This window comes from Lynx rufus, unplaced genomic scaffold (genome assembly GCF_022079265.1).
Source record: "Lynx rufus isolate CCGP_SWC_20201006 ecotype Redwood Valley unplaced genomic scaffold, mLynRuf1.p SCAF_23, whole genome shotgun sequence".
Taxonomy (NCBI): Eukaryota; Metazoa; Chordata; class Mammalia; order Carnivora; family Felidae; genus Lynx; species Lynx rufus.
The window spans coordinates 8300367-8328214 of NW_025814838.1; the positions used below are offsets into that span (position 1 = coordinate 8300367).

Consider the following 27848-nt stretch of genomic DNA (forward strand, 5'->3'; position numbering starts at 1 on the left):
GATGTACCAGTTGTGTGTCCCTAAACCATATCTTTTTTTTTTTTTTTGTAATGTTTATTTTTGAGAGAGAGACAGGCAGAGAGAGAGGGAGACAGGATCAGAAGCGGGCTCTGCACTGACAGCAGAGAGTCTGACACAGGGCTCGAACTCCTGAACTGTGAGATCATGTCCTGAGCTGAAATTGGACGTTTAACTGAGCCACCCAGGCACCCCTCCCTAAATCATTTAATCCATATGCTTGACCAATGCCCTATCCTCCATCTCCTTGGAGAAGGATCACTCCTCCACTGTCTGCAGCATGGCCACAGCAAAGAAGTTGTTTGTTCCTCTGCTGGCTTAAAAACCTTGGAATTGTCCAAAGAAGGAGGATACAGACCATTTGCACTGGGCTTTCCCTCTTTCTAAATCAGTGTATTCTCATCCATGGTGTATAATTGCTGTAACCAACTAGAGCACTCTGACAGTCTTTTCTGGGACCCATCACCATAAGCTTTCTTAGGGAGGGCATTGGGTACCCAGCACGGACTTGGCAGTCTTCTTGAATCATGCAAGTGAGAACATTTCCCAGGGATACACACATGCCATTTAGAAGTTGGAGTACTTGGGGCGCCTGGGTGACTCATTCGGTTAAGACTCCAACTCATGATTTCAGCTCAGGTCATGATCTGACGATTCTTGAGATCAAGCCTCACATCAGGTTCTGCACTGACAGTGTGGAACCTGCTTGGGATTCTCTCTCTCTCTCTCTCTCTCTCTGCCCCTCCCCTACTCATGTTCTCTCTCTCTCAAAAATAAATAAACTTTTAAAAAAAGGAGTACTTGAATTATCAGAAAAGATACTGCTCTAGCTATAGACTTTTTTCCCCATCTAATCTGAGAGAAGAATCTAGTGTCTCTCCTTTTCTTCAGGGGAGAAAATGGAAGTTCAGAGAGAAGTAGCTTAGCTCAGGTCACATGGTCAATTAGCAGCAGAATCAGATTTAGAACCCATGTCTCCAATAACTTCATTAGTAAAAGCTGATCAGGGGGACAGGGAGCCACCACTATAATACTCATTCAGTCACACTATATTTACTGAGCACTTACTATGTGCCAAGCTCTTTAAAAAAATTTTTTTTAATGTTTATTTTTAAGAGAGAGAGAGAGAGCCTGAGTGGGAGAGGGGCAGAGAGAGGAAGACACAGAGTCTGAAGCAGGCTCCAGACTCTAAGCTGTCAGCACAGAGCCCAACACAGGGCTGGAACCCACAAACTGTGAGATCATGACCTGAGCCGAAGTCAGACGCTCAATCGACTGAGCCACACAGGCGCCCCACTATGTGCCAAGCTCTTGCTGAACTCTTCACAATAGTGAAGAAGTCAGACACGATCCAGGCCCTCATGGTATTTATATCCCATGACAAACCTAAAACGGCTCATTATACATTATTTCATTACAGTTGTGCTGAGTGGGAAGAGTTCAGAATGTGAGCTTTAAGCAGGGAAACTTAACATCCTAACTAGAGGCCCAGGGGACTCTCCAGGGACAGGAGACCTGAAAGGGGCAGGGAAAGATGAGTAACCCAAGAGGGAGAGAAGAGAGGATAGAGGTAAAGGGACCAGGAGGGTGATCCTGGCACTATCCAAGGGGAAACAAGTGTCAATGCAACTGGTGTCTCTGGAAGGGAGTCCATTGCAGAAGATTTTACCTTTGGTACCATCTCCCTTCCTGTGTCTTGTGGATGTGTCACTACATAAAAGTGGTTTCTAATCCTTTAGGTGGAATCTATCCTGTTCCCGGAGTTGAAAGGATATAATCTGATTCTTGGAACCATTAACCCTGAAGAAAAACTGGTTTCTGATTTTGTGAATCAAACCTTCGAGGTATTTCAGAAAAATCAAGTCGGCCCCCGCAAGTAAGTGGGTTTAGTTGTAACTTAGCCATTTTGGCATTGGTTTGTTTGTCATCAAATAAATAATTGCTGTTCCCATGCACCCAAAACACACTGTAGTAAGAACAGCCAACACTTACATTGGAATTACTATTTATCTCCATCTTACAGATGAGGAAACTTTCCCAATGTTATACAGCAAATAAATAAAAGAACCAGAATTCAATTCAATTACAGGTGTGCCTCCACTATCTGAAAGCTGCAAGGCCAGATAAGTTTTGGCATTTAGAAATTGCTGGATTTTAGCAAAGTAACATAATGCATATTTCAGATATTATGATGCAGCTTCAGCAAGATCTCAGGTTGCACCCCTTCATTAAATCTATTGATATTTCTGGAGTGAAAAATATGACTATTCACACAAGTATCCTCACATCGGTTTACACCAGCTTTTGCTATCAAATGAATTTTGAAGCAGCTTTCTGTTTTCAGAGCTTTTGGACTTAGGAATTAAAGGAAATTGAGGACAAGTTATCTGAATGCTCCTTAATCATTGTACTGTAGGAGGGCACCTGGGTGGCTCAGTCGGTTAAGGGTCTGACTCTTGGTTTCAGCTCAGGTCATGATCTCATGGTTCATGGGTTTGAGCCCCGTATTGGGCTCCGCACTGACAGTGCAGAGCCTGCTTGGAATTGTGTCTGTCTGTCTGTCTGTCTGTCTCTCTCTCTCTCTTTCTGCCCCTCCCCCCTTCCTTTTATCTCAAAATAAATAAACTTAAAATCATCATACTATAGAATATCTCACAGTTGCTCATGTGAGCAGTCCCTAGTTTAGGGTGATCATTTATATAATACTGCTTCCAAACTGAGACACTTTGAGAGTGAAAAGGTATTAACAATTACCATGGTACAACAAGTGTAAATCTAAGCTGTCCCAGGAAAACCAGGATATATGGGTTTCCTGACTGCAGCTCTGTCAACATTTTAGACCAGAAAATCCTGTATTGTGAGGAGCTGCTGTGCATGGTAGGATGTTTAGCATCATCCCTGGCCTATACCCATCTTCCCACAACCAAAATCATCCCCAGACATGGCCAAATGCCCCCTGAGTGGTCAAATCGCCCTCAGTTGAGAACTACTTCTGATCTAGTCTGAAAATCATAAATTCAGATTTGGAAGCTCTGCCCTTATGAGTTTGATTTGGGGACATCTATTTGAAACCTCTGTTCTCCCTGTTCTTGGAGTCTGACACAGTTTGTCTTTCTGGACTGACAGATTTGGACTGACTGCTCCTCAGATTGTATCTCAGTTTTAGAATCTCTGAAGTGTTGGGGCACCTGGGTGGCTTAGTTAAACGTCCGACTCTTGATTTCAGCTCAGCGCATGATTTCACAATTTGTGAGTTTGAGCCCTGTGTCAGGCTCTGCACTGACAGCATGGAGCCTGCTTGGGATTTTCTCTCTCTTCCTCTCTCTCTCTGCTCCTCCTCCTCTCTCCTCAAAATAAATAAAAATAATAAACATTTAGAATCTCTGAAGTGTTGGCCAACTCTTGGAAGTATACCACTGTGGCCCAAAAATTAATTCTGCTTACTTAATACCTTCTTATTTTAATTCAAACTTTTTTTAAAAAGGTCTTATTTTTAAGTTATCCCTACATCCAATGTGGTACTCAAACTCACAACCCCAAGATCCAGAGTCACACGTTCTACTGACTCCGTGAGCCAGGCATCCTTAATTCAAACGTATTTTAAGTCAGAACATCCCAAACACATCCTCCTCCAATTTGGGAGAAACTGTCCAGCTATTTTTGCATGATATGACAGAGCAGAAAACTAAATTTATCCCATAGATGTTAGGTTCATTAGTTCCAAATTTTCATCTTAAAATTTAGACATAGGGTTTTAGAACTGGAAGAAAGGATAGGAGCTAATATGTTGGGCAAAGCATTCGTTGCTTTATATGTATATTATTGTAGGTAAGCTTTACAGCAATCCTATGAGGTGTTACTATTTCTACTCTAAAGATACTGATATTTGGAAAAAAAGAGAAATATCTTGTCTAAGTTCATATAGCTAAGAAGTGGCAAGATTGGAGTTTGAAGCCAAAGTTCTGAATTCCCAGTTCACTGTACCTTTTGCAACGTTATAGTTCCCTTTCCTGGCTAGGGCTAATTTTTACTATATTTATGTCTTCATTTTCCCCTCTGCCTAATCTGATTTGGTGACCTGTATTTGCTTGTCTGATTTTACACTCTTCGATTATGGAAGATACTTAAATGTATACAAAAAATACGATGACTTATTGGATAACACGGCTGAACAAAGCATCACTGCGTTCCTGAAAGAAAATCATGATATTGAGGATTTTGTGACGGTAGGGAAAGTAATTTGATATATATCTTGGAGACGTGTGTTGCAGACAGTCCAATGAGTAGTCAGTGTATTTCGATACATTGTGCTGTGCTCAACATTGGACTGGGTTGGCTGGGGGTGAGGCTGGGGCAAAAGCAGGGAGGCTAAAGGCAAATCAAGCTACTGACTGTGCTCCTTTCTACAGAGGATCAGTAGCATAAAAAAGCGGAGAAATGAAATTGCCTCCATGCACATTACCGTGCCTTTGGCCATGTTCTGCCTTGACACCATGACCCTGAATTATGACCTGTGTGAGCGAGCCCAAAATTTGAAAGACCGTCTGATTCAATTCCAAGTGGATGTAAACCGGCACACCAATACCAGGTATCGTGATTGTGGGTAGAGAAGTAGCAACAGTATTTGGCACGAACGGGAGAATAGAAAAGTGGACAAAACTTGCACCTTCTATTAATGACCAGACAGAACTTCTAGCTCAAGTTGTTTTTGCCCCCAGAGTGAGGGTGGCAGGGAATTCAGGTTCAGGCTAGAAGGTGATCAGTAGGGGAAAAACTACATGGGGCTTGGAACAGGAGTGTGGAAAGCATCCTGCAGCTATCCATCTCTGATCTCTCAGTGTTTGCTTCCTTGGAGGCACCGTCAGGGGGATGCTGCCTCTTGGGTTTGGCCATCAGAGGTCCTCTCCCTGGCCATGTGGTACATTTTCAGAGACACAGGGTGCTTACAGGCACCCCCCCTAGAACCACTCCTATGCAGGCTTCTGCTGTACAGATCTGAGGATTCTGTCATTTGGTCTTAATTAAGCTCTATGTCATACCTTCATTTCACTGATGACTATATATTAGTCCAGACGTTTTTGGTTCCAAGGAATAGAAGCCCAGACAGGTTGGCCAAAGTGGAAAAGGTAATTTGAGTCTCACGTGTTGAAAAGTTGAGGAATTGCTAGCTTCAGGCCATCAACACTACAATTAGGATGCAGTCTCTCTCCCTCTACTGGGCTTTCATTCTCTCTCAGGGTTTCTCCTGTTTGTGGGCCCAGCAGTTCCAGGCTTACATCCTCCCTGATTCCCATCCAGAGGGGTCAGTGGTTTCTGTCTTTCCAGTTACCTCAAAAAGTCCTGGCCTGTGTGACACTAGCCTGACTTGGGTCTTTTGTGCAGCACTGAACCAAATGCCATGGTGAAGAAGATGGCTTAGATCGGGTGGCAGTCCCATCTCTGGGGTGGATGTCTGCCCTATGTGAACCATGTGAATTTGGGGTGGGGGTACCCCAAGACTTAGGGTGTAGTTCCCAGAAGAGGGAAAGATGCTAAGAGGCTGGGAGACCAACCATCTGGGGTCTTTCTTATAAGAGCACTAAACCCATATATGAGGGCATAGCTCTCATGACCTATTTACCTTCCAAAGGCCACCTCCAAATACCATCACATTAGAGAATAGGTTTTAACATAAGGATTTTGGGGGCACACAAACATTCAGCCTGTAGCAAAAACACTAGTGCGCAGTGTGTGGCTGTATTTGAAGCCTAGGCCTTGAAGGAGATGATGAGGTTAAATGAGGTCATAAGGATGGGATCCTAATCCGATAGGGCTGTTGCCCTTGTAGGAAGAGGAGGAGGCACCAGAGCTCTTTCCCCCTCTCCCCACATGAGGACACAGTGAGAAGGCAGCTGTCTGCAAGCCAGAAAGAAAGCCTTCACTAGGAACCAAATTGGTCGGTACTTTGACCTTGGACTTCCCAGCCTCTAAGAACTGTGAGAGAATAATTTCCTGTTTTTTAAGCCATCCAGTATGTGATGTTTTGTTATGGTAGCCCAAGCTTACTGTTAGAATACCCGACTAAAAATGCAAAGGAGGCTGGGACGTGTAATGTGGCTCTGAGTCCAAAAAGTGGAAAATACTATGTAATAATATTGAGCCTCTGTAGTACAGTAGATAAATTTTCTCTGCAGAAAGTTTCTAAATTGTGTAGAAATTCATTTTTAAGATCCTGGAAGTGTCTGCAAAGATGTTTTAATCATTTTTTCTTCAGTTTGATGTAATTAGCTTCACTATGGAGGGGTCTCTATACATTAAGAAGGAATATTGAGTGTCAACTATACTTCAATTGAAAAAACAAAAACAACAAAAGAAGGAATATTGAGGACTGAAAATATTGGAATGAGTGGTTTTTATAATGCATGAATGTCAACATGTAATAATCAATTACTAATAAAAATTATGATAGCTATTGCTAGCATTTCTTAAGGGCTACTATGTGCTAGGCATGGATGTATTACAGGCAGTTTGTTCCTAATTATAATTAAAATACTGACGATGGTCATCGCTGGCTTTTGCATAAGTTAGGGACATTCAAATTATCCTTAAATAGCATCCTTTCTTGGGGTACCTGGGTGGCTCAGTAGGTTAAGCACCTGCCTCGTGGTTTCTGCTCAGGTCATCTCAGTTTGTGAGAGCCTGCTTGGGGTTCTCTCCCTCTCTCTTTCTGCCCTTCCCCTGCTCGCTCTCTCTCTCTCCCTCTCAAAATAAATAAACTTTGAAAAAAAAGATAGCATCCTTTCTCATAGTCTTGTGTTTGGGAAGCAGGCAGTTAGGTCTAGTGGTCCCAGTGGTTGAATGTCACTTTCTCTTTGCCAACCAGGAACTACCTCTAGCACATGAGGATAAACTTGCTGACATACTATAAACAGTAGTGATTACCATTAGTTTAGTGTTCTACTTCAGCGTAAAATTCAAGGAATTGCTATTGCTGGTGGTGGTGGTGGTATTCTTGTTGTTTGGGTCTAAATCTGGATTCTACCCATGGCATATCTGTTAAGAGTACAAGCTTTGGAATCGTTTGAGCCAGGGTCACATCTTGTCCCTGACACCTCCACAGCATGTTGCTTTGGACAGAGTTACTCAGCCTTACTTTCTTCCATTATAAAATGTTGATAATAACAGTCCCTACCCCTTAGAATTGTTGTGAAGTTTAATATATATATATATATATATATATATATATATATATATATATATCTTATGTGTGTGTGTATATATATATATATATATATACATACACCCATATATGTATATATTATGTATATATGTATGTATGTATGTATACATAATATATATATATATATATATATATATATATATATATATATATTCACTGATTAGGGCATGGCACGTAGTAAAGGGCTTAAAACCTATGAGATGTTATTTCCTTTACTATTGTTTGTATTCTTGAGGTGTGGTGTGCACATGAATGTTACCTATCACAGATCTGCAGGTAGAGAAAAGTTGGAAACCATTGTTCTAGTCTCCAGATGAGAATTATACCTGTTTAGCATAAATGTCTTAAAAGAAAGTGATTTTAGATGGTAGAGATGATGATGGCTGTTCCTCTCCCTGTAGCATTTGCAATCAGTACAGCACCATTGCAGACAAAGTCAGTGAAATTCCTGCCAACACTGAGGAGCTGGTATTCCTCATTGAATTCTTAAAGAAATCCAGTGATGTCACGGTGTTCACACTCCGGAGGCAACTTAGAGATGCAAGTGAACGGCTAGAGTTCCTGATGGACTATGCAGACTTGCCCCGTAAGTCCAATGACATGTAGATTTGTGTGCAAACGTACATGTATATTTATATTTTTAGAGGTAAGGAGTCAGGAAGGAGAGTCGGCAGTCCTACCTCTAAATGTCAATATTGGGAGTGCTGCTTTTCAAGTGTCCTTATACGTTACAGGCACCAATTCCATGGTCTTATCCTCAGGAATTTGAATCAAACAAAGGGATTTCTTATTGTTAGACTAAAAGAAGAAATATCTAGGGACTTGAGTTCTTAGATGCCTGTCCTGGTATCTTGTGTCTGGTTTCTGGAAAAAATCACTTCCAAATGCAGAGTCCTTTTATAAATGGATAGATTTCAGTTATGTATAATCTTAATACAATTTCACCTTTGAGGAGAGGCCAGGGCACTTTCCTTCATGCTCCTGAATATCTTTAAAGGAAAGAAATGGCCAGAGCCCTTTCAAGGCTTGTTGGGCCAAGTTAGAGTTTTGTAAGGACCAGGTTCTGAAGGAAAAACTGATACACTCTCCACAAGCCAAGTTTTCAGATCCTCCTTCCATCTGGAAATACCTGTGAATTTACCTGGTGTTCGTGGTATTTGGGGGAAAGAGTGATGGGAGGGAGAGATGGGTACTGGGACTGAGAGAGGGGTTGCCCTAACCATCCCCCTGAACATTCATGAGCTGTGCCCTTGACCATGTGAACACACACTGGACCTCTGCTTCCTACGTTCTTCAGGGTACAGAGAGAGCCCAGGACATTTCAGCTGACCTGAGCCTTAGAGTGATACTGATTTTATTACTGACATTTAACTAGAAGGGAGACTGAGACTCAGATGAGGTGACAATTTAAAGAAATGGAACTTCAGCCCAAGTTTCTACTCTACTCAGATGCACCCTGGGAAAGCAATGAAGCCTAATGGTTAGAACATTAGCTTTAGAGTTGGTTAGACCTGGGTTTGAAATCGTCTCTGCTGCCTTCTAGTGGTGTGACCTTGATTACTTGGCTAAACTTTGTTTCCCATCTGTAAGAACAAGGATGATAACACTGTTGCCCTTCTAGCCTGGCACTTGGTAAGTGCTCGATAAACATTGGCTATCATTCATCCTTAATGGGCCCATCCATTCATTGCTACCCCCACGCCCACTTCTGTTGACTTCTTGTTCTGCTGAATTAATTCCCTGAATGCTGACCTATGCTGAACAGTGTCCTGGAGCAGACTGTATGTGTTTTGCAGAAGAGGACATCAAACTGAACAGCACTCTTTTCCTCTGGCCAGACCAGATTGAAGATATCTTTGAAAACAGCCGAAACTTGCTCCTTAGCAAGAGAGATCAGGCTGAGATGGACCTCATTAAAAGGTACAAGGAGAGTCTGAGGTTATTTCAGAAATGATACCCAGCTTTGTAACACACTGCATGTTTCTGGTTCTGCCTAGAGCCCCCCCACCCCCCACAGGAATGCGTGGGCGAAGGCTGAAGACAAATGGTGGAGAAGAAATTTCCTTTTGTTTCCCACTGAGTGATGTTCTCTTTAAGCCTGCTTCACTGTGGTGACCCTGCCAATGCCTTCTCTCCCTGCTTTGAACAATTGGAATTTGGTGGTACAGAGAAAAAAAGACAAAAATAGTGGCATGTAATAATGGCCTCACAATAATAATAGCAAAATTGTCAGCCTTACATTGGAGACCACAGATCTCTGAGTTGTCAAGACAGGGATAATAGAGGCATGGTAGGAGGCTGAGAAATTGCCTATTTTGCAGCTGGTCTTGTTCAATGCTAATGTGGCTGTATCATTTATTCATTCATTATTTGTCAATTCAACCAGTATTTATTAAGGATTTTTACTATGGGCTGTGCTGTATTCTAGACATGTAAGTGTGTTTGGCTACTAAATAAAGATTTTAATCCAGAGGCAGAGAAAATATAGGCATACTGAAAAATCAAACAATGTTGAGTGAAGTGGGCCAAGTGCCACGTACAGGGCAAAGACATGCACGCAGGCACACATACCCATCCCAGCTTCTAACATTTGGTTTGTGAACTGTGGTCATACCAGTTACTATCCCCTTCACGTGTGAAGTGCCCACTGCCCAACCTTAGGTCCTATAGTCCCTGAAAATACTTAGAAGGAAGGAAAAATGTAGATAAAAGAAATTTCTACATAGAATGGGAGTTTGGGCTGAAGGAGAAAACTTGCACACAATTTTTTCTTCCAGTGGCCTTTTCTCTCTACCTAAATGAATACTGTCCTCAGAACCTAGAACTAGCCCAGTAGGTGGTACTGAAAATTTTTAATTAATAAACTTTATTTCTTGGAGCAGTTTTAAAATTCACAACAAAAGTGAGAAAGTACAGAGTTCCCATTTACCCCATGGCCCCTTATGCACAGCCTCCACCATGGAACTGATTTGCAGGTTCGTGAACAGGAGAAAGTTTATCTTTTTGAGCCTTAGTGTCCTCATCCAGAAAATGGGATAACAGAGTCCATCTCAGATCATCTCCTTTCCTGAGACGTATCATTGTGCAGAGGGATGAAATGGGACGATGTGATATTGTGCCTGAGTGGTACCCAGCACATGGTAGGTATTCAGAAACCATCTGCTTCCTTCATCCTTTGAACAATGACTTCTTTGGGGAAAAAAATCCCCAGACCACAGCCTTGCAAGCATACTCTCAGTGCTCTAAGACTATTCAGAGGCAGCAAATGCTTTAAAGTTCAGAGGAGTGACGGGTGGCTCTGGGAGAAATGTGAACTGTCATTTATGGTGAGAGGAGAACACTATTGGAGGGGCGACTCTTAGCCTGATGGCATGACTGGTTCCTGAGCTCTCAACAGCGGATTCAGCACAAGAGCACCTCTAGGAGAACCCCATAGCCCTGGGTCCAGCCTTCTCTTTGGTGAACTCTTAAAACTCACGTCCATCATTCTTGCATTAGTGCTGAGAACAATGTGTGAGGAGGGCTGAGCAATATTCATTGATTCATTTGTTGTCTGTGAAAGCAACCCCATTCCCTCTCTAAGAAACTTGACCTGTTTTCCCAGCCCACATTAATTTTTGGCTTTGGTGCTAATTTTTCTCCATTTGCTGTCCCCATCTCAGTTCCCATTGTTCCCTTGGCCCAAGGGGTCATAGTGGCTTCCCTGTAAGGCTACCCATATCTCACCTCTGTAGGTAGTCTCTTCATTAAAGCCTCTCTCTGCGGACATTGGAGTAAGTTCCATTTCATGCCAGAATTCTGACCAGTCCACCATCTTGAAATCCCTAAATTATCCTCTCTTAGACTCCAGGTGGTCCCACAAATACAACTCATTTACTCAACCTAGTTTCCCGAGTGCCTACTATTTACTAGTGACTGTATTATTATATGAAATATATGCCTATGTATTTATTATGGCCATGAAAATACTTTGGAAACTATAATGTGCTAAGCAATTATAACTCAACACTATATAATATAATCTACCTTGTTAGAGAAAGGGAAAAATAAATCTGTGACCTGCTTTGTTGCTAAAAGGTCTTCCCTGATCATTCTAGCTGGAGTAGCCTTGTACTTCCATCCACTAGGCACTCTTCCCTGTTTTATTTTCTTCAAAGTATTTATCACCATCAGAAACACAACATTTTATCTTTATGTGTGAATTTATCCATCCATCTCTCCACCCACCCACCCATCCATCCATGTGTATTTCTTGTCTAGGTCTCCTCAAACTAAAATGCAAGCTCCATGAGGCTAGTGTACATCAAAAATATGTCCCTGATGCCTAGAGCAGTCCTTGGAATGCATTAAGCCCTCAATAATAAATATCTAATGGATAACAATAATATGTGTATACATACATTTTATGTATATGTATATAGTATATAGATTTCATATATGTGCACACGCATGTATTTACCGATACAGGAAAACATCTGGAAATGTTTAACCACCAATAGATTCATAGCAGGCATCTCTGAGAGGTAGGATCATAAGTTAATATATTGTATTATATCATGCATCATATCAGATTCTCCCCAGGCTTGAATATGAGTGAGCAATGCTGATACTCTGAAAATCAAATTGGAAAGTCCAGATGTGATTGCGATGTCCTTTGCTTTTAGGTGCTCAGAATTTGAGTCGAAACTTGAGGGATACAGCAAGGAACTGGAAGGGTTTAGGAAACGTGAAGTGATGACTACAGAAGAAATGAAGAACAATGTTGAAAAGCTTCACGAGCTTTCAAAGAACCTAGATCAAGCACTGGTGGAATTTGAGGTTTGGGGTCTAGAGGTCTGGGTTGGAGACTTATGACTCTGTCCTGCTCTCTTCATTCTGTTTCTTGGTTCTGCATTGTCCTAACATCACCTGTCAGGTAGATACTGTTGATTGGTTGGTTGACCACTTCTTTCATTGGTGCTTTCAGCTACCTTTTTCTACATCCCTACATTATACCAGCTTTTTTGTTAGTTGCTGAGTGCACAAAGAAGAAATTACAGTAGAATAATTGCTCATGTATTTTGAGTATTTATTATGTGCTCAACAGTATACAAAGGGCTTCATATGCAATATATCACTTAACACCCATAACAAACTTTTGGGGTAGGCATTGTTATTGTCCCTATTTATCGCTATTTAAAATGGGAGAACTAAGGCATAGAGAAGCTAAGGCAATTTCCCTGAAGGTCAGCAAATAAGTTCTCTAACCATTAAAGTCCTTATCTTTGAGGTAAGTCCACATAAGAAGGCAATATCATGTAGACAGCTAATGTACATAAGAAAATTGTGAAAATGGGGACGTGGATATGGTAGAGTAGGATCAAAGATGATGGAGCAAGTGGCAAATTATCCCAGGGTTTCATCCAGCTAGATCTTAGCTGTCGTGGCCCTCAGAGGTAGCAGAGGGACCGTCTTACTTGAGTCCATGCCTTATTTTTCTCTCTTGCTCTCTAGATGAACAAGCATCTTCCTCAACTTGGTGTTCAAAGCACTGAGGAATTTGCCATGGTGGCTTCCAGGGTTCAGAAAACCAGCCACCCAATAAACAGCATCCCCTTTTGCCCTGCAGTTGATCAATAAGGAAGAGGATCTGTTGGAAAAGGAGAAGAGTACCTTCCCTCTCCTGCAAACCGTGTTGACCAACAAAGGGCCTTATGAGCAGCTGTGGCTGACAACGTACAAGTTTAGCATCAAGTCAGAGGAGTGGATGAACGGTATGTTGCAGGCTTACTCTACTGGGACAGGGTAGGGATGAGATAGTGGATCCAACCTAGCCAGTTCTAGAATAGGGTTTGGACTTTAGCTTCAGGCTGGACTTTTTATCATATTCTTATACTCTAGAGTAACGCAGCCACACAGTCGGATTTTTCCAATGTGATAATGATGGGAAGTGGGGATTGAAGAGCCAAGACCTTTTGCTAGGGTAGAATGGAAGGGGCAGCCACCCAGAGCTGTGGATTGTGGAGAGGCAGGTGAGAGGAGAATAAGATGGCAGTTGCACTACTGTGTTGCTTCAAGAAAGGCCAGAGTGCCACAGATAACTGTAAACTACTCCTTTTTCTTTAGATCCTGGAGGCTAGAGAGAAATTAAGGTAGAGTCAACAGGACTTAATGATTGATCTCAAAGGGGCAAGGGGCAAGGAGGGAGAGGGGAGAAACTGGAGTGATTTCCAGATTATTAGCCCAGGCAGTTTGGTGGATATTGCCACCACTGAACAAGAGAAGTGACAAATTTGTTGGGAAAAAAGACACATCAATTTGAATATACTGGGTTTAAGGTGTCTGCAAACATCCAAATAGGAACATTAACTAACATTTGAGAAAATAAGCCTGAAGTTAAGTTATAGGTTTGGCGGGGGGTGATTTATATTGGGGAATGATTGAGTATAGATTACAAGTAAAAGGCATGAATGATGTCACCTGGGGAGAGGGCATAAGAGCAGAGGACAAACACAGGGACCCTTAGAGGTGAGCCTTCAGTTTCCAGTGCCGCAGTTTCAAGCACAACTGTGATGAGCATCTTTGCACCAGTTTTCTGGATGCAATTTTGATCGTTTTCTTAGGATAAATTCCTGAAAGTGAAATGGCTAGATCAAAGCTATTGTAATGAAAATTACTAGGATTTTAAAAACTCGTTGTTGATGATGATGATATTGTTACGGTCTTCCAGAAAAGTTATGTTTTATTACCCTTCTAGCAGCACTTGAGTGCCCATTCTTCACACCCTCAATGAACCTGGGAAATAATAGCTTTGAAAACTTTTTGCTATAGAATTATTTATTTATTTGTTTGTTTAGTTTTGTTGATTTAATGTTTATTTTTCATTAATGTTTATTTGAGAGAAAGAGAATGCGAGCAAGGGAGGGGCAGAGAATGAGGGAGACACAGAATCCAAAGCAGGCTCCAGGCTCTGAGCTGTCAGCACAGAGCCCAACGTGGGGCTTGAACCCATGAACCGCAAGATCATGACCTGAGCCAAAGTCAGATGCTTATAACTGACTGAGCCACCCAGGCACCTCTGTTGATTTTATGTTTAAATTGGTATTTTCTTTTTCATTCAAAAAACTTGCATTTTTACTGATGCTCTTAAACTTTCCAGGTTATCAGCCATATCTAAACAATATATTTTACCTTCTTTATTTATTTTCATACCCCTTTATTTATTCACTGTTCTGTGTTGACCAGCACTTCCAAAATAAACAGTGGTAATAATGGGCATCTCTGTCTTCTTCCTGATTTTCATGGGAATTCTTGCAGAGTGTCACCTTTAAACATGATGCTTTTCATTGGTTTAAGATACAAAATTTTTATGGTGTCAGAGAAATATTTATAGTTGACCAAGTCTTTTTATTAGAAAGAGATACTGTATTAAAATTTTTTTACACTTAGGGGCACTTGGTTCGGTTAAGAGTCTGACTTTGGCTCACGTCGTGATCTCACATTCGTGAGTTCAAGCCTTGCATCAGGCTCTATGCTGACACCTCATAGCCTGGAGCCTGCTTAGGATTCTGTGTCTCCCTCTCTCTCTGCCCCTCCCCTGCTCCCACTCTGTCTCTCTCAAAAATTAAAAAAAAATTTTTTTTAATTTTTTTACATTTAATTTTTTTAATTCATATACAACAAAAAGGACTTTTTTGGTATATAAATGTTAACACGTGTATAGATTCACCACGATCAGAGAGCAGAAGTTTCATCATTTCAGTAAAATTTCTTGTACTGCCCCTTGTAGTCACACTCTCCCCTCAGCCAGAAGACCTGGCATTGTTGAGCTCTTCATTATTACTATAGTTTTGTCTTTTTGAGACCTTTTGAGAGTGCTTCTTTCACACAGCATACTACTTTGAGATTCATCCAAGTTTTTGGATACATCCATAGATCCTTCCCTTTTATGCTGGGTAGTGTTCCATTGCATGGATATACCAGTTTGTTTACCCATTTATCCACTGGTGGATATTTGGTCTGTTTCCAGTTTTAGGCTGTTATGAATATAGCTGCTATAAACATTCATGCATGAGTTTTTATGTTAACATAAGTTTCTGTTCTTCTGGGATAAATGCTTGGGAGTAGACTGCTGGGCCATATTTAAAGTTTATATATAACTTCATTTCAAAAATGCCTTGTAAAAGCAAAGTGTTCCTAATTTTTCCCTTCTATCTGCTGTGTCATTTCTGTTCTTCATTACACCTGTATATAAACTGTAATCATCAAATATATTGTTGCTCTTATTATTTTGAACAAACTGTTAGATCATCTAGGAATAAGAAAAATTAAAGTATTTATTTTACCTTCACTTATCCTTTCCTTAATGCTCCTCCTTTCTTTAAGTAAATCTGTGTTTCTGACAAATACTTTTCCTTCTTTCTGAAGAACTTCTTTTAACATTTCTTGCAAGGTACCTACTGGCAAGTTCCCTCAATTTCTCTCTGAGAAAGTATTTGTTACTCCTTCACTTCTGAAGGATAATTTCTCAGGATAGAGAATTTTAGGTTGGTTGGGTTTTTTTTTTCTCTCATTGCTTTTAATACTTCATTCCACTCTCTTCTTGTTTGTGTGTTTTCTGAGGAGAAGTAGAATGTAAGGCTTATTTTTGCTTCTCTAAAGGTATGGTGTTTCCCCCTGCCCCCCCCCCACCACTGGCATTTTTCAAGTTTTTTCTTTAACTTTGATTTTCTACAGCTTGAATGTCATATACCTAAGTGTCATTTTTGGCATTTATCCTGGATCTGTAGCTTGGTGTCTGACATTAATTTGGAGGAAATTCTCAGTCATTAATACTTCACATATTTTTTCCATTTCTTTCTCTGCTGCTTCTGGTATTTCCATTACCAGTGTGTTACACATCTTGTAGCTATCCCACAGTTCTTAGCCTTTCTGCTCCATTTCTTCCCCCCATCTTATTTTCTTTTTAACTTTGCAAGTTTCTAGTGACATATTCTCAAACTCAAAGATTCTTTCCTCAGCTGCGTCTAGTCTACTAATGAACCCATCAGATATATTCTCATTTCTGTTACAGTGTTTTTGCTCTCCAGCAAAGATTTCATTATTGTTGTTATTTAGATTTCTTGGATCACCTGTATAAACAGTCATGTCATCAGGAAAACTAAGACATTTTATTTCTTCTCTTCCAATCTGTATGCCTCCTCTTTCTTTTTCATGCCTCATTGTACTGTCTGGGATTTTAAGTATGATGTTGATAAGGAATTATGAGAGTGAAAATTCTTGCTTTGTCTTAGGGAAAAAGTATTCCATCTTTCACCATTAACTGTTAGGGATCTTTCTTTCTTTCTTTCTTTATCTCTATTCTTTATCCTTTTTTTTTGTTTTTTTATAGAAAAGCCTTAAATTTTATTTATGTATTCATTCATTCATACATTCATTTGAGAGAGAATGAGCAGAGAAGGGACAGAGAGAGAGGAAGGACAGAGGATATGAAGTTGGGATTGATGCAGGGCTCGAATTCATGAACCACAAGAGCATGACCTGAGCTGAAGTCAGAAGCTTAACTAACTGAGCCACCCAGGCACCTCTGGTTTTGTTTTTTAAAATCACTTTGATATAGTATGATTGACATGTAAAAAACCGTACATATTTCCAATATACAAGAGTATGGTGGTAGTAGAGGTTTTTCATAGATGCCCTTTATCAAGCTGATAAGCTTCTTTCTATTTCTAGTTGGTTTAGAGGTTTTTATCATAAATGGATACTGAATTTTTTCAAATGCTTTTTCCACATCTGTTGATACTATCATGTGATTTTCTTTTTTTAGATTGTTAATAGAGTATATTACATTGTTTGATTTTCAAATATTAAACAAGCCTCACATTACCATGAAAAACCCCAATTGGACATGGTGTATTATTATTTTTATATATTTCCTGTACACTATGTACAATTCAAAAAGTTTTAATTTAAAAAATTTTTTTCTAATGTTTATTCATTTTTGAGAGACAGAGAGAGACAGAGCATGAGCAGGGGAAGGGCTGAGAGAGAGGGAGATGCAGAATCCGAAGCAGGCTCCAGGCTCCAAGCTATCAGCACAGAGTCTGATGCAGGGCCTAAACCCACAACCTGTGAGATCATGACCTGACTGAGCTGAAGTCAGATGCTTAACTGACTGAGCCACCCAGGTGCTCCAAAGAGTTTTAATTTTTGATCACTCAACTCACAAATGTTGGGCTGATGAAACAAGTTAAATTAACGAAGCTTTATTTAGTCTTGGTAGCCATGAAATAAGAGTGTTTTTGAGTAAATTAGCAACATCATGACACAAGAGTTAACACCGATTTGATATATCCTCGGGGAAGAAAGCAGCAGCGTGGAAGGATTTTGACCAAATGTGAAACCCAAATGCTATAGGATCCCTATGAAGAAAAGGAGGAGAAGGAAATTAATGTTTTGGCGCACTTTTTTTTTTTTTTTAATGAGGGGTCAATTTTTGTTTTGAAAAGAATCTTTTTACGATAATTTCAAACTTACACAAAAGTTGCCAGAGCTATACAAAGAACTCCCATATCCTCATTCACCCACATTCTCCAGTTGTTAATATTTCACAGTATTTGTGGAGCACCTTTTACTGCTTCTGTAATGGCATCTACAACCAGGGCTAACAACTGATTCCATGACTACACTTGCATTACACAGCAGGCGTTATGTTGTGCTCGCCACTTTACTTACCTTGCTTACGGTCACTTGCCAAGGTATCCGTTATTACCCCTGTATCGTAGGTGATACTGTTGAGGCTTAGAAAAGTTGAGACAAACATGCCCAATGTTTCATTGGCTAAGGAGAGGTTTTAGATCCAGACCCCACTCCAAAGCCTATGCTTGTTCCCATATCCATACCATAGATAGGCAGAATCCTAAATTCAGGGAATTAAAGGTGTACCCATGACTAACATCTACTTGGTGGTCTGACCCTTCTCTCATGATTTCTATTTCAGGACCCCTCTTTTTGCTGAATGCTGAGGAAATCTCAGAGGAAGTAGGGAATATGTGGAGAACGATATATAAATTGACCAAGACTCTAGCTGATGTACCTGCACCCAGGCGGTTAGCAGAGAATGTGAAAATGAAGATTGAGAAATTCAAGCAACACATCCCTATCCTCAGCATTTCCTGCAACCCAGGGATGAAAGACCGGCACTGGCAGCAGGTGACTGTCACTGTCCACCTCTAGCCAGCCAGTCAATGCCTATGCCTACCTGGTCCTGGTCGCCCTTTGGAAGGCAGGAACCATTACTGGGTCAAGCCTCTCCTTTCTGAAAGGAAAACCTGCTTGAAGCCAAGGGGTTAATAATGGGAGGGAAAGTCTTTTAAAGGAAGGAAATAGGCAGGATACAGAATGAAATGCCTGCCTCTCCACATAAACAGGTTGACCCCTTTCTTTGGAGATCCCCTTATTGATGATTGAATATTGCTTCAGCCAGTGGCTAGAAAGACTCTTGTAGTCTGCTTTTGTAAGCAAGTGGCTGCTCAGGACCCTAAAGGATGATAAGGGCATTGAATTACAGTGAGAGGGGCCTGGGTTTGTCCCTTGATGAAGGACACACAAAAGAGAAAGCCATGCCTTTTCCTGGGGCCTCTTGACAATGCCAGATGATTCCTGCTTGGGCCAATGATATTGTAGAGCTTCATCGTCCAGCAGGCTATGTTCGGAAATAATACCTCACTCTTCTTTCAGCCCTTTGAGTCTATAAATGAGAATAATAAATATTCTCCTCTAAAAATAGTTGGGACTTTTATAAGCAACTAAGTGTGAGGGTGATAAGTGTGGTGTGAACACTAAGCAGAAAAAAGAAAACTGACTGTGTTTCTAAAATAATCATCACATTCAAGGGCTAGAAATGGCCTTGAAACGTCCTCTACCAGGGAGTTGGAGTTGAGACTGCCTCTCCATAGGCAGATTTCTCTGTGACTTGGCCTAGAATTCCCTCTTTCGGAAACATGCACAAGACTGAGGACATGTCTCTGGAAGGACCTAATCTGAGAGCACACCCATTACCTTCCAGAGAATGAAGTCTGAGCTCAGAGCATTTTGATCTCTCTGGGAAGACCAAGATCTTGATATGTCAGAGATTCTGGATTTTTCTGTAAAGAAGAACTGCTTTCAGTTTCCCAGAAAGCCTTGAAACTCAACACCTAAGTAAAGGGTGTAAAGGAGGGCAGGGGAGAGGTCCTCTTAGGAGACATGGTCTTGGGCTGTCCCAGCAGAGAGGGCTACACAGGAGCACCTGCCCCCACTTGGTGCTCATAGGGTGCCCCTATGGACCTAGCCTGACTAGTACATTGGCCCATTTGGAGGGTTGGGGAGGTTGGATAGACAAGTGGCCTTTGGTGTAGTGCTAGGTCTCTCCAGGAGATGGCGCTATAGAAAATGCCCTCATCAATGGCCTTTAAAAAACCCCTCAGGAGACTCGGAAAGCCATCTCCTTCACCTGGTCCTTTCCCTTTGATGATGCTATTCCCACATGTAGACACTTTAAAAATCCCAACCATTCCTAGACATTCATAATTCTCATTTACAGATCACTTAGATGGACAGAAGGGGAAAAAATTCCTTAGAAGAATAATAACAGTAATAGCTCAAACATAGTTCATACCAACTATGAACTAGGCACTGTGTTGTATACTTTGTGTGGATTCCCTCATTTTATCCTCTCAACAACCTTTTGAAGTAGGGATGATCATCTCCACAGATAAGAAAACTGAGGCTTTGGAGAGAATAAGTAAATTGTCATGTGACTAGTAAGTGGTGGGAGAGGGAATTGGAATCTAGGTCTATGACTCAGCCTAGATGGGGGAAATGGGGAAAGAAATATCAGGTCAGAGGGGACAGTAAGCTGTAGGTAAGAGTGGAATATAGCCCCAAGAAGGTGGCTCCTGAATAATGAGCCCCTAAAGTGGAACCCCAGTGGGCTGAACAGTTACAAGTGAGCTCAGACAGGAAAGAGGCCACCAGATACATAAAAGGGGTGCCCACAGTCAGAGGCCTGTCCTGCATGCATTGTAGGTCAAACCACAAGCCACCCTAGTGACAGCCACCGGCCTAGGGGAACCATTCTCTGCCCAAATGCCTAACTCAAGAGATCCATTTGTACAGGTTCTGGCTCAGGCAGGGGGCTCTGAAGGCTAAACCACCTCTTGCTGTCAAGGCTACCAAATGTAACTTCTGGGGTCATAGGGTGGCTGTGCTGTGGTTTCTGACCATTTCCCAGAACTTAAGCAGGTAGGGCTAGTCCCTTTATTTGGGGCACTGATATCAGCAAAGGGGTTGCTACTGTGATTTAAAACAAGATGGAACAGGGTGACATTTGACTTAGGAAGAAACCACGGTGATGTGTACTAAAGCTAGCCCTCTAGGACCATGCTGCCCAATGAAAATAATACAAGCCATATGTCTAGTGTTAAAGTTTCTAGTAGCCATGTTTTTTAAAAGCAGTGACAGATGAAAAAAATTTACATTTCATTTAACCAAACATATTCAAAATATTTTTTTTTTAATTTTTTTTTCAACGTTTTTATTTATTTTTGGGACAGAGAGAGACAGAGCATGAATGGGGGAGGGGCAGAGAGAGAGGGAGACACAGAATCAGAAACAGGCTCCAGGCTCCGAGCCATCCGCCCAGAGCCCGACGCGGGGCTCGAACTCACGGACCGCAAGATCGTGACCTGGCTGAAGTCGGACGCCCAACCGACTGCGCCACCCAGGCGCCCCTCAAAATATTTTTTCAATAGGTAGTCGATGTAAAAAATGTTAATGTGATCTCATATTTTTCATATTAAGTCTTGGAAACATGGTATTCTTTTACACCTAGAGCGGATCTCAGTTTGGGCCAGTCACATTTCAAGTTCTTAATAGCCACAAGAAGCTAGTGGCTCCATAGTAGACAGGGCAGCTGCAAGCTCTTAGAATTAGAAAGCCAGATGTTTTGTTAGTCTCTATAATTAACAAAAGCAATTACAAAAAAAAAAAAAATAGGGGCACTTGGGTGGCTCAGTCAGTTAAGCATCTGACTTTGGCTCAGGTCATGATCTCACTGTTCATGAGTTCCAGCCCTGCATAGGACTCTGTGCTGACAACTCAGAGCCTGGAGCTTGCTTCAGATTATGTGTCTCCCTCTCTCTCTGCCCCTCCCCCACTCATGCTCTGTCTATCAAAAATAAATGTTGAAAAAAAATTTTTAATAATAAATAAATAAAACTACCAATCTCTGAGTTGGCCAAGTCCTATGCCAAATGCTTTATGTAGTTATGTCATTTAATCCTAGAGATAGTGTGTGTTCTAAGCCGTATTTTCAGGTATTGAGAATAAATCAAAGTCCAGGGCCACCAGGAAAGTTGTGCAGACTGCAATCCACAACTCTAGGGAATGCTGTTCGTGTGTGCTACAGTGTGAATTGTACTTTTTAGAGTTATGCAGTGTATAACCTTCACAACTGTACATAGAAGACCTAAGAGCCCCACTAGATGTGATGAAGAAGAGCTTTTCAGGCAGAACTGGGTCCAAGTCCCAATTCTGCCATTTACTAGTTGGATGGTCTTGGACAAGGTACTTATTTTCTTTGTCTGAGTCTCCTTATGTGTAAAACAAGAGTAATAGTACATTAGTATCTTCCTCGTCATATTGAGGGAATGAAATGAGTGTATAAAAGTCTTAAAACAGTGCCTACTTCATAGTAAGCCCTCAATAAGTGTTTATTACTTCTGATTTCCACTATGCTAGTGGTCCTCCAGGTGTCCTCAGGACCCAGATTGGAAGCCATTTGAATTAGCTGGTTCACTCATGCTTTTGCTCTGCAAATATTTATTGATGCCTACTGACTGCCAGGCCCTGGGGACACAGGGCTAAGTAGGACAGAACAGCCTGCACCTCTCACATTGCTTTCTGCTCTGACATTCTGTAGTCCTCCTGGGGTTGAACAGAGACAAAATTGGGCAGTAGGTGAGATTTCTTACAGAGCCTCATTATCCTTCAGTCTTCTTGCTCCTCCTCTTGAGCACATGTAACCCTCATCCTCCCCCAGATCTCTGTCTTTGAGAAGAGTATTCAAAGCCATCAGAGATTTCAAGTGAGACCTTCTTCAGGGATATTTTCACTTAAAAGACAAGCGTGGGGTAGTATTTACACCAAAGGAATGGGCACAGTTGCGAACTGTTCCAACAAGTTAGCACACTGGGGTGGAAAGGAAGATATTTGGACAGAGCGGATTTCTTCCTTCTCGGCATCCTCAGATCACAGAATTTGTGTGGAGGGGGTCTGTGTACTCATGACTTCCTCCTTTTACTCAGCAAACACTGAAGTTTCTGTCACGGACCAGGCTTTGCACTAGGAGCACGAAAACAAACCAGATCCGGTTGCACCCCCAGGATGCTCACAAGTTGACACCACTGGTCCTCACAAAGACCACCGAGTGCTGCTGGGTAGAGACCCCCAGTAAGCCAGATGGAATGCAGTGCGGGCCCTAGGCAGCCTCCCACATTTTTAGACCTGCACCAGCCAATTCATTTGCCACTAGCTGTACACAGCTATTCAATTTTAAGTAAAAGTAGATTTAAAAAATCAGCTCCTCAATCACAGTAGCCACATTTCCAGGGCTCAATGGCCAAATGTGACTGGTGGCTACTGTAAGGGACAGCGCAGAGTACAACATCATGGAAAGCCTACTGGCCAGTGCTACCTTGGACAGTACACACTTGTTTTCTTCTTTTTTCTGCAGATCAGTGAGATCGTCGGCTATGAAATAAAACCCACAGAAACAACTTGCCTTTCAAATATGCTGGAATACGGATTCGGCAAATTTGTTGACAAGTAAGACTCCTTCTCTCCTTCAGGAAGCTTTTCCATCAAAGTATCTAAGTTCCTACAGGATATGACTGACCTCAGGCTGTTTTTCTCTTTATGGTTCAGGGTAACTTAAGGATTTTTAATAACCTCCACCTTGGGTGATTAGCTACTGGTGAAACTCACTTTCAGCTGCTGGGTTGATGATGTATTATAACTAGAAAATTGAATCAGAGATTTTATTTTAAAGGGAAATTACAAAAAACAAACAAAAAAGCTCTTGGAACCTGAGCTCCAAGCCCAGGTCTCAGTGACTTCAGGTAAAACTGTTCCACCTTTTCTGGGCTTCAGTTTCTTCCTCCCTTCCTCCCTCCTTCCCACCCTCCTTTCCTTCCTCCCTCCCTCCTGAGAGAGAGAGAGAGAGGCAGAAAGAGAGGGACAGAGGATCCGAAGTGGGCTCTGTGCTGACAGCAGAGAGTCCAATGCACGGCTCAAACTCATGATCCGTGAGATCACGACCCGAGTGGAAGTTGGATGCTCAACCGATCAAGCCACCCAGGCGCCCCCAGTTTCCTCTTTTGAACAAAAAACCAACAATAAACAGGAGCAGCCCTCTGAGTTCTTAGAGTCCGGGAAACATGGTCCAGTGAGAGAATGTTTCACTTGCTTTCTCCTTTTCTCCAAATGCCCCTAGAGTCTGTGTGCAAGAAACTGTGTTCTTTGAATTGCTGTTTTCAGGACCCAGAGACTCGTTGGACCTTGACTGTCCACACCTCCAGGGCAGGGGATGGGAGATACTGTATTGCCTGGACCGGAGTCCCTGTCAGACAGCTGGGTTCAGGTCTAACTCGACACATGCTTCTCAGAGTGTGGCCCCAGACCAGCTGCATCAGCATCACCTGGGAACCTATTAGAATTGTGTATTCTCGGGCCCCACCCCAGTCTGCTGAATCAGAAATTCTGGGTGTGGACCCTGCAATCTATGCTTTAACCGCCTTTTCGGATCAGCACTGTCCAGTCCAGAAGCCACCAGCCACATATCCTACTGAGCCCTTGAAATGTAACTATTCTGAATTAGAGGCTGGGTTTCAAAGGCTTATTAAGAAAAAAAAGCAAAATGTCTAATGAGTTTTAATATTGATTATATGTTGAAATGAATATTTTTGATATACTGAATTAAATAAATTATTAAAAATTTTTTCACCTGTTTCTTTTTACATTTTCAAAATATGACTACTGGAAACCTTAAAGTGACATGTGGCCCACCTTTTATTTAGAATGGGCAGTACTGCTCCAGGTGATTCTGATGCACGCCAGAGTTTGGAACCCCTTTCTCCATCCCTGTGGGATAGGCCCCCAAATCTCTCTGCCATCTGAATGCTCTGATTCCCAACCCCCTAATACCACCATTGTAGTCCCTTTGTGAGGAGGAAGCCTAGAGACAGATTAGTGAGATTGTTGGCTATGAAATAAAACCCACAGAAACGGTGTAGGTTATTTCATGAAAAGGCTTCATTTTCCCCGATAAGATAGATGTTTCTAAGAGAGACCAGCTATAGAACATTTATGCTGCATCAACGTTTAATAAACATTAACCAACTTATCCATCACTATAACCTAATGTTGTAGCTACTATTATTATTCCTATTTTACAGATGAGGAAGTAAGTTGATCTGAGTGTTTAGGTAACTTGACAGAGGTCACAGCTAGTAACTCAATGAACCAAGACTGGAGCCCAGACTGGCTGACTCGAGAGCCTAAAGTATTGTTACCCTGTACTGCCTAAAAAATAAACTCCTCTAAGGAGACGGAAACCAAGCAAACACACAGCAACTCTGCCACTTTCCGTGCCAGCTGGCCCCACTGTGACAAACCCAGAAGTGGTGACACCTTGGCTAAGTTGTTTGCCTCTGTGTGTCTCAGTATCCTTATCTGTAAAATGGGAAGAAGAATAGTAGCTGGGCGATTAGAGTCATGTTGAGGGTTATGAGGTAAGGCATATAACCTGAGCTGAGTTAACGTCTAAGTTCTCAGCCACAACCTGTTAGTGAGGCGTGCAGTCCCAGGTCTCCATCATCCCATAGTTAATGCAGTTTTGTCACATCACACTGTTAATGGGCTCCTTTAGCACATTTGGTTAAGGTCAACTGTTGCTGGACTTCAGGGATGCCCAAACTCATTAATGCTTCTGTGCAATATTTTGCATAATTATAAGTCATAAAGCATGTTGCAAACATTTTATCTTATTTAATTATACCAACAACCCCTGGTATGTGCAGAGGCAGACCCACTACGGCCTGTTGAGTGACTTGGTCACAGACATGCAGACAGCCTCTTTGTCTCACTCCCACCTGGGCTGGCACCTGCCTTTATTAATTATTCCCTAAATGCACACTCATTTTGTCATCTCCCAAGAAGGCCACATTTAGGATGATGACCATGCTCCTGAAGTCTTGATCAGTCATTCTTTGGAATGGGCCTCATCCACTACTCTCAAGGAAGCTGAGCAAAGATTCTCAGCTCTGTTTAGTTGACCCTATTTGGCTGACCACGTGTGGATAATTCTCTTGCTCCTTCTGATAAGGAGAAGAGAAAAGGCACATAGTGGAGGAGGAAGAAACACTGGATTGGAAGTCAGAGAAACTAGTGTCTGGACCTGGTTCCAGCACTCCCCGGCTGCAGTTGAGGCTTTGGGGATATCACTTGCTTCATCTGGGCTTCAGTTGCCTATATGCAAAGACCAGATAGTGTCATCTCCAGTCAAGCTTGCAATGAAAGACAAGTGCCGAGGCAGAGAGAATAATCCCTCCTTCTCCTTCCAAGAACTTGGCTTCCCGGTTCTTCCCAATTCCCAGGCCACACCTGAGTTTAGGACCCCAACTCTCCATGTGGAAGCAAGAAGAAAGGAACTTGTCTTCCCCTTTTCTGTGGAACAGAGGGGCTATGGATATGGACCCAGCATATCAGGAAAATAGCAGTGATTTTTAAAAAGGTAGGGACATGGGCACCTGCGTGGCTCAGTTGGTTGGGTGTCCGACTTCAACCCAGGTCATGATCTCTTGGTCCATGAGATCATGGACCCTGTGTTGGGCTCTGTGCTGACAACTGAGAGCCTGGAGTCTGCTTCAGATTCTGCCTCCCTCTCTCTCTGCCCCTCGCTCATGTTCTCTCTCTCTCTCTTCTCTCTCAAAAATAAGTAAACATTAAAATTAAAAAGGTAGGGCAGGGGCTCCTGGCTGGCTCACTTCGTAGAGCATGTGACTCTTGATCTTGGGATTGTGAGTTCAAGCCCCATATTGGGTATACAGATTATGTTTAAAAAAAAAAAAAAAGGCAGGGACAGGAAGTGGAACAAAGCCATCGTGTAAATTAACAGAAGTTCTAACATCTAAATAGGAAGTCAATAATAATTCTGGGGGAAATAAGGAGTAAATGAAAATAGAGAAAAGGGGGTCTTATTTTAATGGCTTTGAAAGAATGGTTCTCAACTGGGGACAATCCACCCCACCCCCACTGGGAAACATTTGACAATATCTGGGGCCATTTTCGATTGCCACAACTGGCAAGAGGTGGGAGCAGGGGGAGTCTGCTACTGGCATCTATTGAGTAGATGCCAAGGATGCTACTAAACATCCTCCAATGTACAGGACAGCCCCCTCTCCCAATAGTTAATTAGTATTGGTTTGCTAGGGCTGCTATAACAAATACCTTAGGCTGGGTGGCATAAACAACAGAAACTTATTTTCTCATAGTTCTGGATGCTGGAGGTCCAAGATCAAGGCATTGGCAGAATTGGTTTCTTGTGAGGACTCTCTTTTTGGTTTGCAGAAGACCGCTTTCTCCCTGTATCCTCACATGGTCTTACCTCTGTGTGTGTCTGTCTTAATTTCATGTAAGGACCCCAGTCATATTGGATTAGAACCCATCCTAATGACCTCATTTTAACTGAACTATCTCTAACTGATCTCTTTTTTAAGATTTTAATTCCAGTATATTAGTGTTATATTAGTTTCAGATGTACAATATAGTGATCAACAACTCTATACATAACTAAACTACCTCTTTAAAGACCCTATCTCTGGGGCACCTGGGTTGGCTCAGTGGGTTAAGCGTCTGACTCTTGATTTCGCCCAGATCATGATCCAACGGTTTCCTGAGTTTGAGCTCAACGTTGGGCTCTCCACAGCTGGCAGCACAGAGCCTGCTTAGGATTCTCCGCCCCCCCCTCCTCCCCCCACTCACAATGTCCCCTGTCTTTCTCAAATAAATAAACTTCAAAAATAAAAGTAAAGACCCTATCTCCAAACGGGATACCCCTCATTCTCAGATTCTGGGGTTTAGGACTTCAACGCATGATTTTTGGGGGGATGCAATTCAGCCCATAACACAGCCCGTACACCACTGTTGCCTAGGGTAAGAAACTCTGCAAAACACTGGAGGTAACCAGCACGTCTTAGAGCCGGGTGTTATTAAACATTTTAGTAAAATTAAGGGCATTTTGAATTTGTCTTAAGGATGAACCAAAATTACTCCTCTGCCATGTTTTCACTGCCCTCCTTCCTCCTGTTGATGTTGCTATTGCTGTGTTCTCTCTAGACTGGAGCCCATTGGTGCAGCCGCCAGTAAGGAATACTCTCTGGAGAAAAACCTGGAAAAAATGAAGTTAGACTGGGTTAACATGACGTTCAACTTTGTGAAGTACAGGGACACTGTGAGTGTTAGTCCAACTGCCCAGCTCCCTGACAGCACCACCTTGATTATGTAGCAGGTGACAGAGGGGAGTCATTCAGAA

General features: G+C 42.0%; 1 protein-coding gene across 1 annotated transcript in view; it reads left to right on the forward strand.

The window, feature by feature from the left end:
* Positions 1-27848, forward strand: part of DNAH3 (dynein axonemal heavy chain 3) — a 163770-nt gene that overhangs the window by 23884 nt on the left and 112038 nt on the right. Inside the window, exons 11-20 of the mRNA XM_047087673.1 lie at positions 1758-1894; positions 4139-4244; positions 4428-4606; positions 7639-7823; positions 9034-9157; positions 11902-12055; positions 12846-12990; positions 18216-18427; positions 22992-23083; positions 27653-27767. Coding sequence (XP_046943629.1) covers positions 1758-1894; positions 4139-4244; positions 4428-4606; positions 7639-7823; positions 9034-9157; positions 11902-12055; positions 12846-12990; positions 18216-18427; positions 22992-23083; positions 27653-27767 — 1449 coding nt within the window. The remainder of the gene's footprint in view (positions 1-1757; positions 1895-4138; positions 4245-4427; positions 4607-7638; positions 7824-9033; positions 9158-11901; positions 12056-12845; positions 12991-18215; positions 18428-22991; positions 23084-27652; positions 27768-27848) is intronic.